This window comes from Odontesthes bonariensis, chromosome 10, assembly GCF_027942865.1.
Source record: "Odontesthes bonariensis isolate fOdoBon6 chromosome 10, fOdoBon6.hap1, whole genome shotgun sequence".
In the NCBI taxonomy this organism is placed as follows: Eukaryota; Metazoa; Chordata; class Actinopteri; order Atheriniformes; family Atherinopsidae; genus Odontesthes; species Odontesthes bonariensis.
The window spans coordinates 22,107,874-22,121,793 of NC_134515.1; the positions used below are offsets into that span (position 1 = coordinate 22,107,874).

The 13,920-nt window shown below is 42.1% G+C and overlaps 1 protein-coding gene across 1 annotated transcript; it reads left to right on the forward strand.

Moving 5' to 3' along the window:
- Nucleotides 1-288: 288 nt before the first annotated feature.
- On the forward strand, nt 289-11,589 carry top1b (DNA topoisomerase Ib). Its single transcript, XM_075476903.1, has 21 exons — nt 289-432; nt 731-755; nt 2,650-2,746; nt 3,291-3,423; nt 3,770-3,825; nt 3,989-4,093; nt 4,179-4,269; nt 4,382-4,467; nt 4,593-4,708; nt 4,791-4,912; nt 5,023-5,145; nt 5,222-5,409; nt 6,313-6,457; nt 6,592-6,735; nt 6,893-7,078; nt 7,629-7,697; nt 7,842-7,956; nt 8,242-8,369; nt 8,471-8,565; nt 8,854-9,003; nt 10,384-11,589. The coding sequence occupies exons 1-21, from the start codon at nt 400-402 to the stop codon at nt 10,484-10,486; spliced, it is 2,310 nt and encodes a 769-aa protein (XP_075333018.1). The 5' UTR covers nt 289-399; the 3' UTR covers nt 10,487-11,589.
- The last annotated feature ends 2,331 nt before the right edge of the window (nt 11,590-13,920 follow it).

Sequence of the window (13,920 nt, forward strand, 5' to 3'; positions counted from 1 at the left end):
TATTTGTCTGCCTAAAGATCTCAATTTACAACATCAACTAGGAGTATAGGAGGACAATAGGAGTATATGTGAATATATAATATATATTAAATGTATATGTTTAGTTGAAGCTTGAAACATGGCCTCCATCTACTGTAAGGAGATCTGCACATCTTAACACTGACATATCTGAGGCAAAAATATTATCCGACTAATTTAATAAATTACATCTTGATGCTGGTTCATATGAGGACCTCGCAGAGCGTTACATTGGGGAGCATGCGCAGTCGATGAACGTTCGCACTCCATTCCAGGCTGTCAGTGAGGGTTCCCATAACCTCGCATCCTTTGGCAGTTGCATCTTAAACAGTCGTATACTGTGATAACTTTGCCTGATTCACACACAAAAACAACCGGACCATGAGTGGAGATCATGGACGTGGAGAGTCTCAGGTAGCTCGTGGTCAATAGTCATTGTTTATTAAATGGTGTGCATCAATTTCTTCGCAACAACTGGCAGCCCTTGTAATAACCGTTTGGATATGAAATAACAGTAAAGAAATGCCAGTTAGCATTGGAAGTTAGGCTTTTCTTGTAGTTTTAGGGAGAATTATTTAAGTACTTTGTTTTCCCCAAAAAAATAATAACGTATTTACAGGGTACAGTTGTATGTCAATTGAAACTTGAACAACCGAGCTACCGGCATCTTTGAAACTGAAATGTTAAAAACATTTTTTCTCCCAATTTCCAGGTCAACTGTGGATCTAAAGGAAGCGGTAGGTCCTTTGACGAGGATTTTTATTCATATTTTCCTATTTTAGTCGTAATCATGTCTACCTGTCTACTGTTAGTTTTTAAAGGACAGAAATGGCGTCCCAGAGACTAAGTCCCTTCTCCACTCTCTTGCGGCTATTGTTCAAAAAGATGGTCTGAAACGTTCACTTGACGCTCTCGCTTTGTTAAAGTAATTGGGTATTCTGAAAGAGTTTGGATTCGGCTTCAGTGTTCATGCTTTATTTTGGCAATGTTTGCCTGCCGTTATTGTGAATTTTGGAGCTGAAAGTGGCCAAATTGGGGCTGAGGACTTAGTCTCTGCGCCATTTTCTTTTTCGGTGTGTAGCATCCAGGGCGCCGCTCACTGAGCCAACTGTCCGCCGTGATATGGAGGCTTGAGCTGGGTCTTTATCGCCTGTTACTGCCCGTATCTCACCACCGCTTGCGCTCTGCCTCCATCTCTTTTAAACAGACCTTTATCCGCAGTGCCTGCGTGGAATGCACACGAGTTTAAAAACTTTACATCACGCATTAGAAAGTTGCACAACATTATTGAGCGCAAGTGCCTTGTGTTGTCATTTTTTGATCCAATTAAAGCCTCTGCAAGAGCGTCCGTTAAACTTGGAAAGTTGTCAGCACTTTTCTTTTTTCATGAGGGCTCGTTTTGCTACCTAATTTAAGGGAAAGCCGAGATTTGCGTGGTAATTGATCTGCTTTATAACTGGGATATACATATATATATATATATATATATCCAGTTATAAAGCTGGGATGTAATGTTCAAATTGCAGATAATAACGTTATTACATTCCCATGACAACATGAAGCCTTAAGGTGAGGATCAGACGAATCCAGGTCTGCCTCAGGATGGATTTCTCTGAGGAAACATTTTAGGGTATATGAGAGCTATTTCATATTTCATGCAGATTCCCCCTTATTTACAATTAAAACACAAAGCAACATAAAGCTGCTTTGATATTTCAAAGCGAAGAATCTCAAGGAATATTTCAAGGCCATGACAAAAGATCAAATAAATTTGCTTGCAAATGGCATTGGTGTGGTGTTTTGCTTGATGGCTGTACTGATGGCCTTCCACTGGACACCTGTAACTAAGCTACATGATAGGCTACGTTTTATGTTTAGTGTAAAAGTCATGCATATCAGTAGATTTGCTCCAGTTGTTCCTTGTGGCTCTAAATTAGAGGGACTTCCGCTCTAGCCAACAATTCAGTGGGGAATCTAGCGTGCTTTACCTCACTGCATTCATTTTGGCTGTTCCAGCAGTCATTTTCCTCACAGAGTAATCTTACACGGAGGCAAGACAAGCTGCACGAAATAGCCTGGCCTGTGATAGATTACATTGCCGAAAGATGTAATGAAACTATCTCCACCTTCACTAACTACCAGAGTGAAATGCTGCCTTTTGATTTATCAGCCGTAAAGACTCAGTTATGACTCGTCTATTTATGTTTACATGGCGCAGCTTTTAGTTTGGAATGTTTGTATTCTTTTTGTTTCTGTCCGAACTGGTAGTACGTGATGTCACCTGTGTGTAGCTCTGTTAAGTTGCTTGTTTTAAGTCCATCTCTGTTGCATTTTGCTCTCACGGAGATCTGTCATCCAGTCGCCCTCTTTACAAAGCTGACAGGCGTTTTTTCTGTGTAAGAAAGAAAAAGGGAGACTTTGTATCCCTGGCTTTGAACACCATTTCACCAAACTGAAATGTGCAGTCTCATTAAAGCGCTTACAGAACGTGACCTTAAAATGTCATTCAAATTTAATCGAGAGACAGATATAGTAGATCTATACTCTCCAATGATCCACCTGCATTGCGATCTGACTTTATTTTTTTTCCTCATGTTCCCACACAAAACAAATCTCTCCATTGCATTGCAGACTCTCACAAACATAAAGACAAGCACAAAGACAAGGAACAGAGACACAAAGATCACAGGAAAGACAAGGAGCGAGAGAAATTCAAGCACAGCAACAGGTATGAATATAAGACATCGCTGGGATCATTGCTGATGTAGTACAGTCACAGTCTACAGCCTCACCATCACTTTTCATTGTCGACGCGTAGCATATATGTATCCCTGAGTGGCTTTTGCTGTTTTAATCATTGCTGAATGAGTTACTCCCTGTTTGAGTCATAGTGAAGAAGCAAGAGTTTCAACAAACACGGCACAGAGGAAAAAGCTGATTTGATTGAAACGTAGGGAAACCTGCCATGTTACAGTAAACATTCATCAGAAAGACGCCCTTCAAATCCACTCATAGAAATTACACCTGTGGAGCTTTTGTAATTTGAGCCTTATGGAACGTTTACTATTTTCCCTTTCTCTGGTAGAAATTTGTTGCGATCCTCAGTATAATTGCAGAGCCGTAACTTTGGCCATTACCATTCGGGATGCTGCCATTGTATGTTAAAGATGATAGAAAAAAAGGTCAGTTGCTGGTGGTTGGTTCTTTGTCGATGACATCCTTTTGTGCCCGCACTGCGTCTGACATCTTGCACTCGATCTCTGTGGCTTCAGCGAATATAAGGAGCACGCTGAGAAGAAACACAAAGACAAGGAGAAGCTGAAGCACAGCAACGGCAGCTCAGACAAGCACAAAGAAAAACACAAAGAGAAAGACAAGGACAAAGAGAAGAGGAGAGAGGACAAGGTTTGTAATCAGTCACTCTGGAGTGTTTTTCAAAACAGATTTTGTTTTGTTTTGCCATCACGACTCAATTAGTAATTTGTTCCATAAACACCGAGACCTTTTATTCTCATTCTTATGAAATAACTTTTGTTGTCCAGACATAGTGCTCGTGTTTACTGATACCTTTTCAGAAGTTGAATAGATTTACCTCATTAGCAAACACGATATAAAAACTACTAATTGCCCATATTCCCCCTCCAGCTTTCTATTCACTCTGTCCACGATTTACGGTTGAGATAGTCTAAAGGTGTCAAAGCAGCTGATGGACATTTTAATGATCGGCTGTGTTTTTCTCTATTTTCCACAGATTCAGTCATCCAGTTCAGATAAGCTGAGAAGAGAGAGGGAAAATGGATATGCAAGGTAAATGCTGTAGCTTTTTTTTTTGCAGCTAATGGCAAAATAAAGGTGAAAGCAGCATCGCTCGAACAATATGTCCTTTATGGAGCAAAATTACAACCAGTTCGGCTGTTGCTTGGTTATCATTAATGGACTATCGCTTGCCTTGTCTCAATGTGGGACTCAGAGAGACGAGTCCCGCTGCCGTCAAGAGCGAGCCTGAAGAAGACAACGGCTTCTACCCGTCTCCCCAACACAGCAAGCCTTCCAAACGGGAGTCTGCTGATGAAGAGTAGGTGTCATTCTAATGGAAATTCCAGTAGTTGCAGTAAAGGTTTGGTTCTCTGTAATTTAAAAAAAAAAAAAATTGTCGACAGATTTGAATACAAGCCCAAGAAGGTCAAGCTCGAACACGACAAAAAGGCCAAAAAGAGGAAACACGAGTATGAAGAAGACGAAGATGATGAGGTACGATAAGGCGTCTGTGCATTTCTGTTGTAAATGCTTTGTTGTGTTTTTTCGGGGTTAGACGTGACTTCGTACCACATTGGTTTATTCTGTTGTCTTCGTTGTGTTTGAGGATGTCAAGCACAAAAAGAAGACGAAAGGCAGGAAAGCAACGGAGGGAAAGAAAGCCAAGAAAGAGGAAGAGGAGAAGTGGAAGTGGTAACATCCTTTTGGGCAGTCTGAGAACAGTTAGCTGGTGCAGCATACAACACCTACAGAGAACCTGGTATCATACTGTTCATTTCTCTGATGAGTTGTGTTTTGTTTTTGTTTGTGGTTATCAGGTGGGAGGAAGAACGATACACCGATGGCTCCAAATGGCGCTTTCTTGAACATAAGGGTCCGGTGTTTGCTCCTCCGTATGAACCCTTGCCTAGCAAAATAAAATTTTACTTTGATGGTGAGCCTCGGTGAAAATGACAATGAAATTCGCAATTGATGACGTTTGGATGGAGACTTTAGTGTTTTATGCTTTATTTTAGGAAAGCCAATGAAACTAGGCGCTCCTGCTGAGGAGGTAGCCACATTTTTTGCCAAGATGTTAGATCATGAGTACACCACCAAGGACATCTTCAGAAAGAATTTCTTTAAGGACTGGAGGAAGGTGAGCAGAATAAAACATCAAAAGTATTCGAGCGCTCATGAGCCAACAGAGAGTTTTAAGTTCTCAGGATTTAAACCAGGATGCTGCATTTGTCTCCTCTTATATTTTAGGAAATGACGACGGAGGAGAAGTCGGTCATCACTGACCTAAATAAGTGTAACTTCAGTGAAATGAGTGAGTACTTCAAGGCTCAGTCAGAGGCTCGCAAACAGATGTCAAAGCAGGAGAAACAGGTAGCTTTTCATTCACACTCTCCCGACCCTCAGAACGCTGTCGAATGTCTAAACTTTATTTTCATCCACTCTTCAGAAAATCAAAGAGGAAAATGAGCGCGTCCTCCAGGAGTATGGCTTCTGTATCATGGACAACCACAAGGAAAGGATCGGAAACTTCCGCATCGAGCCACCGGGCCTTTTCCGAGGGCGAGGCGACCATCCAAAGATGGGAATGCTGAAACGGCGCATCAGACCCCAAGACATTATTATCAACTGTAGCAAGTGAGTAACACCATACCAGATACCCAAGAAAACCCCCAAATCTGTCAATAGGCTTGTGTGATCAAACTACAACAAGTTCTGAGGTATACCACCAGGTGGCTCTGTCAAACCACTGGACGTATAGAAATGACATGATAGAGATTGATGAATGAATTACAGGGATAAGATGAGAGAAAGTGTGAGGGGAGGCTCTCATCTAGTCAGCAAGTCACGTTTCAGAATATACTTCACGTTTGTTGTCTTGTTCTTTCCTCCCTATCACTGTGTTAAACTTCTTCTCTCTTTATCTGCCCTTCCATCTCCCAACTATCCTGTTGTGATCGCAGGAGTTATTTATGGACTCAGGGAATAATGTTCCTTTTTATCTCGTTCATTCCAGGCCTGAGGGGTGCGTGTGAGAGATAGAGAGGGCTAATTTGCAGTGGTCAGTTACCAGCAAGAAGAGACGGAGGGAAAAGAATGTCTGTGGCATGTACAGTTTGGCAGATATTCCGCATAGATGCACACACACACACACACACACACACACACACACTGCTGGCACTGTGTCAAAGGTAGCACTTCCTGTCAGAGTATACTGTATCTGCACAAACAATTACACAACCCAGGGTGGACGTGTTGATCTCCACATACTGGCCTTAATCTCGACACTATTGTCTCATAGTTGCAGTGTTTACAGCATGAAGTAAACCCTGGACTGATCCACAGGGGAACATTTTCAAGAAATTATCTTGTGACAAGAATAGTTTTTGTACGTGTTGGAGAATCTTCTTTCATGGGCACGAGGGTAGGAATGCGGCTACAATGGGGTTGGACAACACTGCACCAAAGTTAAAGCTCCCCCACGTTTCAAACACGTGACAAAACTTAACTTAACTAGTTAACTTGCCTCTTTTCTTAAAGGGATTCCAAGCACCCCAAACCTCCTCCAGGCACAAAATGGAAGGAGGTTCGCCATGACAATAAGGTGACCTGGTTGGCATCGTGGACAGAGAACATCCAGGGCTCCATCAAGTACATCATGTTGAACCCTAGCTCTAGAATCAAGGTGCCTGTCCTCTCACACCCTCAGCCTCGAGTGGCCTTCACCGGCCTATTTTACCATTGTTCCTTTGAAGGGAAATAAGTCTGGTAAAAAAGGATTTTTTTTTTTAAACAGTCCGCCCGTGTGTGTTTGTGCAGGGGGAAAAGGACTGGCAGAAATACGAGACAGCCCGACGTTTGAAGATGTGTGTGGATCGCATTCGGACTCAGTATAGAGACGACTGGAAGTCAAAAGAGATGAGGATCAGACAGAGGGCTGTGGCGCTATATTTCATAGACAAGGTGAATAAGATAAGAGTGAAACTTAAGTGAACTGCTGAAATTTACAACTAAAACAGTGTCACCCTCCCCATTAATTGCACTGTTAAACTAAGTTCATAGAATAAATCCAGAGGAAGTGTTTCCCTAATAACCATGATGTGTGGTGGTTCCCTTGTAGTTGGCACTGAGGGCGGGTAATGAGAAAGAGGAAGGTGAGACAGCGGACACTGTCGGCTGCTGCTCGCTGCGGGTGGAGCACATCAATCTGCACCCCAAGATGGACGACCAGGAGTATGTTGTGGAGTTTGACTTCCTGGGAAAAGACTCCATCCGCTACTACAACAAGATACCAGTGGAGAAGAGGGTAAGAAAGAGAATGAGGGAAAAATAGGAGAGGAACATGCAAATAAAGGGAGAGAAAGGCGCTAATATTGTGGCCGATATTTGATACAGCAAAATTGAGAATTTCTGCTTTGATGAGGGTGCTGTTGGGTATGTTTTTGACAAATGTGGAATTTTGTGTCAATGACAAGAAGTTGTTACATTGTGGAAGATGTTTGCACAGCCAGGTGATCAGATTCAGAATGCTTTCACCAGTTCTGCCTCAGAGGGTGCTCTGTTTCCTGCTATTACACACACACGGAAAGTGCTGTTTTCAATTACAAGTCCTTGAGTGGGCCGGGGACTCTCTGCTTGACGACATTTCCTCCTACGTCGCCACTTAGATATTGCAGTAGCTAAAAAAAATCTCAATCTCAAACCAATAAATCACCTGTACCTGCAGTCATGAAAATAAATAAATGACACCCCCTTTTGGCAGAAATGTGATGGTGCACCTATGAGGACTGTTGAAGCCTGCAAAGTAAAATTAAACTGGTTGTGTTACCCCTGAGTCTCTGTTTATTCCTTATCAGGTCTTTAAAAACCTCCGGTTGTTTCTGGAAAACAAGAAACCTCAAGACGAGCTCTTCGACAGACTGAATGTAAGAAATGCAAAAAAAAAAAACATTTCAAATCTGACTTTAGGGCCTCACTGTTAAGTGTTCATCGTGACAGTCCTGGCATTTTGTATTGCTCCTTTTTTCTGCTCACCTTTACCCATCCTTCCCTCCTTTTTATTCCTGTAGACTTCTATTCTCAATAAGCACTTACAGGAACTAATGGATGGACTAACAGCCAAGGTTTTTCGCACCTACAATGCCTCAATTACCCTGCAGCAGCAGCTCAAAGTACTAACCTCCTGTGAGTAACAGCAGCTTCATTCCAAACAATGAATTGTATACAATAAATGGATGCCTTTAAGAAGTTATAAAGCAAGATTATTCTGTTCTCATGACTGTATATGATTCTGGTTTTATGAATGATTTAGCTCCTCAACCATACACTATAGATAAAGATGTAGATGCTGGCTTTTGTGTTGTGAAGATCTCATACTCTCTTCTGACATAAGAGTCGGTGATTTTAAATCTCAGTCTTTTAAAAAAAAAACACATCTTCTCTTACCATATTGGGTTGTTGGGTCAACAGCTGATGACAGCGTCCCAGCCAAGATCCTGTCATATAACCGAGCCAACAGGGCAGTGGCCATTCTTTGTAACCACCAGAGAGCTCCACCCAAGACATTTGAAAAGTCCATGCAGAATCTTCAGACCAAGGTAAGCCAGTATGCCGAACCTTCCGTTCCTTCCCTCTGTTTCGAGGGATATTTTCATCCAGATTATTTTCTTCGCTCGGCATGTGCTTGTTGTGATTGCAGATTGACGACAAACAAAACCAACTATGTGCAGCCAGGAAGCAGCTGAAGGCTGCCAAGGCTGATCACAAGACTTCTCGTGATGAAAAGAGCAAAAAGTAAGAACGCCTGAAACGCTGCTATCCAGTAGGGAAGTGTTTGATTTATTACTTTCATGGTTAACTATCTCAGGCCTTGTTGGGGTGGAGGGCAACAGAACCTTTACCCGTACAGACGTGTCAACGAGTTGATGGCATTGAGGGCATCTGTTTTTTTCTGTCCACCGGTGAAATTCTTCCCTGCCTCTTTGCACCTCGGTGTATTTACGATTCCTTGTGCTTTTTGCACTCTGACTGTATCCTTATTCCTCCCCCTCTGGATTTTTTGTGTCTCCCTTTCACTCTCAGGGCCGTGGAGATGAAGCGCAAAGCTGTGCAGAGGATAGAAGAGCAGCTGATGAAACTCCAGGTCCAAGCCACAGACAGAGAGGAGAACAAGCAGATTGCTCTGGGCACTTCCAAGCTCAACTACCTGGATCCACGCATCTCAGTTGCTTGGTATTTAAATTTGGGTTTATTAACTGCTTACTATTATTTGATGAGAGTTTTAAATGTGGTTTAAAAAGCTGTAACATCAAGTGAGTAAGCCACTTACTTGTTGCACAGGCCCGCTGTCTCCACGGGGCTGGGTGTGCAGAGGGCATATCCAGCTCGGTGACAGAAAGGCAGGAAGTGATCTTGCATTGTAGGAAAAGGAGAAGCAGTAGCAAAAAAGCTAACGGCTGCAGAAGGAAAATAGGAGGAAGAAAAGTGTGTGAGCACAAGAAACAATGGGGTTTGTTTCTGTAAGCTAGGGAGCGTCCCCAAACAGCACTCCTTCCTCCATGTGGGAAGTCGGTGAGGAGCTGTCTGTGGCTTAATACAGTTCCATGCCTCAGAGATGGGGACGGCCCTCCCTATTCAACCCCCCCCACAGCTATTCATGAGAAGTTCATCCTTAAACAAAATTAAACCAGGAATGCTCAGTGCTTTCCCTGGTTGTTTGGTGTGAAGGATGGGGTTCCATCAAACTGGATGGTGCACGGGAACCCAGCCTACAGCGAAGTATGTATGAGAGCACAGGCAAAAGAGATGAAAACACAGACTGCCAACCAGTTCAAACTGTACTGGAAGTAAACGATCTGCATCCCTGCAAGCAGCCGGTGATCCACGTTTCTCAGTGAAGCGGTCGAAAAAGATTCAAATGAGACAGAAATTAGTTTAACAAGCTTTACACTGGTATCTGTTATTTTCAGACTCCCAGTAACCAGGTATCTACAAGTCGGGAAAAGTCTTTGAAACATTCAACTGAGTTTCTTCAACGATGAGAATATCTTAACAAGTATAAGAACTGCTTGAACATGATGTATGAAAATGATTTCTATGTTTTGTAGCCTTACATAAGTGGCTGTGTTAGTCTGCAGTTTTCCTGTGCTTAGCTTATAGCAAAAATGACTGGAAGATCCAAAGTACTATTGTTTTAGAGCTCTCGTCTTATGTTAGAAATCACCCTTAAAAATGTCCAGGATCAGCACCAGATCAAAGCCTCAGCGCTAACATACATTAACAGAACGGCTCATCGCGTTTGAAGTGTCGGCGGTCTTTGGTTCTTTGACCAAGTTGGAGATATCACGAATATCTGACAGCAGTGTTATCTTTTCATTTCCTGGGAAAGTGGCTGCAATTCCACCACTAAGTGAGCATTAAAAAAAGCATACGCTTTTCTTTTTTTTTTAAATCGGTTTTCCCCGCACGGGTGTTACAGGCTACAAACTAACCTCGCCATGGTAACCTGTGAGCGCTCACAAGCCAGAGGGATGTCCTGTTCTGCTCCGTCTTCACTTTCTCTCAGTCACATTTTTTTGCCCTGAACCATATTCCGTCTTTCCTCCCGTCCAGGTGCAAGAAGTGGGACATTCCTATCGAGAAGATCTACAACAAAACCCAGAGAGAGAAGTTCGCCTGGGCGATTGACATGGCTGAAGAGGATTATGAATTTTAACCGCTCTTGGCGTGTTACCTCTTCTCTACCCGGGCCTTTCATTGCGAGGACGGTTTGCGGTTGATGTCAAATGACTCTGTGTGTGTGGTGATTGCAGCCCGGTGACAGAGGAAGCTGAGACTTTGCCCAAGCTGTGATCACAGGTGAACAATTGTGCTGTAAATATTTACTGGTCGTGTACAGGGAAAAAAAGTCAGTCTTGAATTATTTCACCGAGTTGCCAAAAGGCGTTCCCTGTTAAAAAAAAAAACAACCTTTATAATAGTGTACATGTAGCTGCAGCTATCCCACCATAATCCAACCACCATGAACACACGAGTATTATGTTAAACCAGATGAAATGTCCGGAGATTTGTAAGCCATCAGATTTTTTCGATATAGATTAATCTATATTCTCATAGATTAAGTAGTTAAGAAATGTTTTGTTTTTTTTTGGTGGGAGATTGCAAGAGGCAACACGAGAGAGATGATGCTATGATGGATTTCAGTGTGAACGATCGTTGCAATGACAATAAGCCTGACAGCGTGAAGCTTAGCACTGTGCTGAACACATATTAGCTCGCAGAATTTCATCTTAGATCCATGCAGTTTGGGCTTGCTGTTTATTTCAGGGATGTACACATGTTTGTCATTTTCAGTGGCTGTAATTCAGTGTTTTTTTTTTTTTTTAAACGTGTGCTGTACTCATTGTCAACGCGAAGCTCTTCGTTGCTTTTATGCAGCTCTTCTGTGTCAGTTTCCTCAGTTTTACAATGAACAGGGCGTAACGTTGATCTTGGTTACTTGAAATAGCCCGAAGCATACGTTTAGTGTGCCAGAGCTAAAGGGGCCGTTCCCTCTGACTGAGGGTGTGGATTTTGCCAAAAGAAAAAAAAGAAAAAGAGAGCTCACACCGTGTATCTTCGTAGTGTGTTGTTTTTGTATCGCTATGATGAAGCAGAAACTGTCTTTCAAGCGTTTTCTTAATGGGAATGGATAATCTAACTTTTGTCATTAAGATTTCCTGCTCTTTGACCGCGCGTCACACATGGGTATCATGACTTGGAAGCTTGGTTGTTTTGAGCTTTGTAGTCTTCAGAATAAAACATCAGCTTTGTCTTTTTTTTTGTCTTTCCTTTGTCATCTTGTCTCTTCCTGTAAAATGGGTGCTGTCAGAGGGTTAATCAGCTGCAACCAGGGCTCAGGGTCCAACAATCACCATTATCAGCATTATTCTCTACTTTCACATACATTTTCGAGTAACATTTTTGTGGGAGAGTCTAATGAATTTACCTGTTGTGCTTGAGGTAAGTTAAGGTTTAGGGAAAAGGTCTCCATCTTTAAGAGGCCAACAGCAGGAGCTCCAACTGGAGGGTGAGTTATGTAAAGCTCGCGGGTGATCATCAAGGAGCTGTTGAAAGTAGACGAATTACTCCAAAATAAATGCACACTCTTTTGAGTTGTGCAGATGTGAGATATGAGGCTTAAAAGCTAACACTGCAGCTGTTCTAAATATAGTGTAGCTGAAGCTCATAGTCACAAGGCAGTTGAGCAGAATGCAGATACTGACGACAATAAAATAAGATTCGAATAAAAACCGTGGTTGAGTCATGATGGAGCACTTTTGAACATTTCTTTCTGGTGGCAAAGTGCTTCTCACTTATTAAAAAAAACTGTGTTGTTGTCATCACGCGACAGTGCTTGGAATGATTGCTGAGAAGGACAGCAGGGCAGAGACCAGTGGCGGCTCCTGACATTTTTTTTTAGGTAGTGCAATTTCCAGTCTGTGAAAGCTACATCAGAGTGTGCTGTGCGAAGCTGAACCGATTGCACTGATGCAAACCTGTTATGTTCCCACGCAGGAAATAAAATGTCCAATCGTCCAGAAACTCCTTGTCTTCCTTAAATAAACACAACGCAGAGTCGAGGGGTTATTTGGTCTGCCAAATAACCAAAGTGACTCTGCAATTTCCCCCGTTATGTCCATAAGTACCATAAAAGGCCATAGGACTGAGGTATATTAGTCTAGGTAGCATAATTTATTGTAATAATTTTTTGTTATTTTTTGCATAATTTGCCAATCAGTTAATATTACACCTTAACCATTATTTATTTATTTTCCTCATATTGTTTCAGGATTCTATGAAATAAGTAAACACATAAGCTCTTCATTCAATTTTCATTCTAAAGAATGTAATTAATAAGACAGCATATAAATCCAAGTCAAGTGTTTATTGAAGTTTTGGAAAATATGACTTATAAAAGCATAACCAATTGTCAAACATGGTTAAGTACAGCTTACTTTTGGGAGATTTCTCTCTTTTTTTTAAATATAATACTCCACCATTAACAATGAATGTGTCATTATACATTCTGCTATTATTGTCAACATTATATAAAAGATTTAAATCATTACAAGTCAATGATTGAGCACAAAAGGTTAAGTTATTTAGCTACATCAAATACTACCTCGAAAAATAGCAGGGTTGGTGGAGCCCTGGGTTTCATCTTTGCCTCGCAAGGCGAGCTCGAAAATCCCGCAAAATTCTTCCAAACTCCCTTCTCCGCATTAGTACGACGACTAAAGGGTACTTCTTTCAGAAACACTACCGTATTGTTGCACTCGACACTCGCCATCTTCTTCGTAGAATGTTCATGGTCCCGCGCAACAGACATATGACGTAAGCACGTGTTAGTGCGAGCACGTAAAACCCTAATGGAAAATGTATTGGGAGCATGATTTTTGAAAAAAACTGACATACCATTCATGTCAATGGGAGATTTCTGGTGCAAATTCGACCCTGACAGAAATCGCCCCAAATGGGCGTGGCAACACCGGGCGCAAACTTAATCTGATTGGACAATGACATATACAACCAGTTAGCCTACAGTAGATCAGTCCCGCCTTAGCAACTAGATTTAAAAAAAAAAAAAAAAAAAACTCCGTGTTTGGTAGTGAGGCACAAATCGCCCCTATGAAGGAACCGCCGCTGGCAGAGACACCAGGGGCCCCGAGAGTCAGGAGCCTTATGGTATACTTGTGAATGTGAAACATGATAACCAAGAGAAGAACTCCAGACCACCAAAAGGAGACAGAAATGACGTAATTTAGAAAATGTAACTCAGAACTTTCTGCTGGTATAATCAGGGCTCTCGCATTTCAACAAGTTCACATGCTCACACGCCGCACATGCCATTTCTCACGCTGAGAAATGATCAACTTCGTCGCACAGAAATTCTAATGGCCTATACTATAAACGAGTCAATGGCAGGTTTCTGTGCGCTCGTACAGCTCAGAATAGCTCTGGTACAGTGCAGCTGTCTTGATTTAGCGACCCATCGGCAAATCAGAAAACAGAATTTCTTGTTGCGGGGTGAGGTCTGAAATAGCTTTCAGCTGCAAGCACGTGCAGAAGTTGTAGACGAGCTGGAGGTGAAAGAGAACCGTCAGGATC

Excerpts from the sequence above, each read along its gene's own strand:
- top1b (XM_075476903.1), top strand. The coding sequence starts at position 400 with ATGAGTGGAGATCATGGACGTGGAGAGTCTCAG. Across the intron at positions 3,826-3,988 it reads AGGGAAAATGGATATGCAAG|AGAGACGAGTCCCGCTGCCG; the intron begins GTAAATGCTGTA and ends TGTGGGACTCAG. Across the intron at positions 4,270-4,381 it reads AAGAAGACGAAGATGATGAG|GATGTCAAGCACAAAAAGAA; the intron begins GTACGATAAGGC and ends GTTGTGTTTGAG.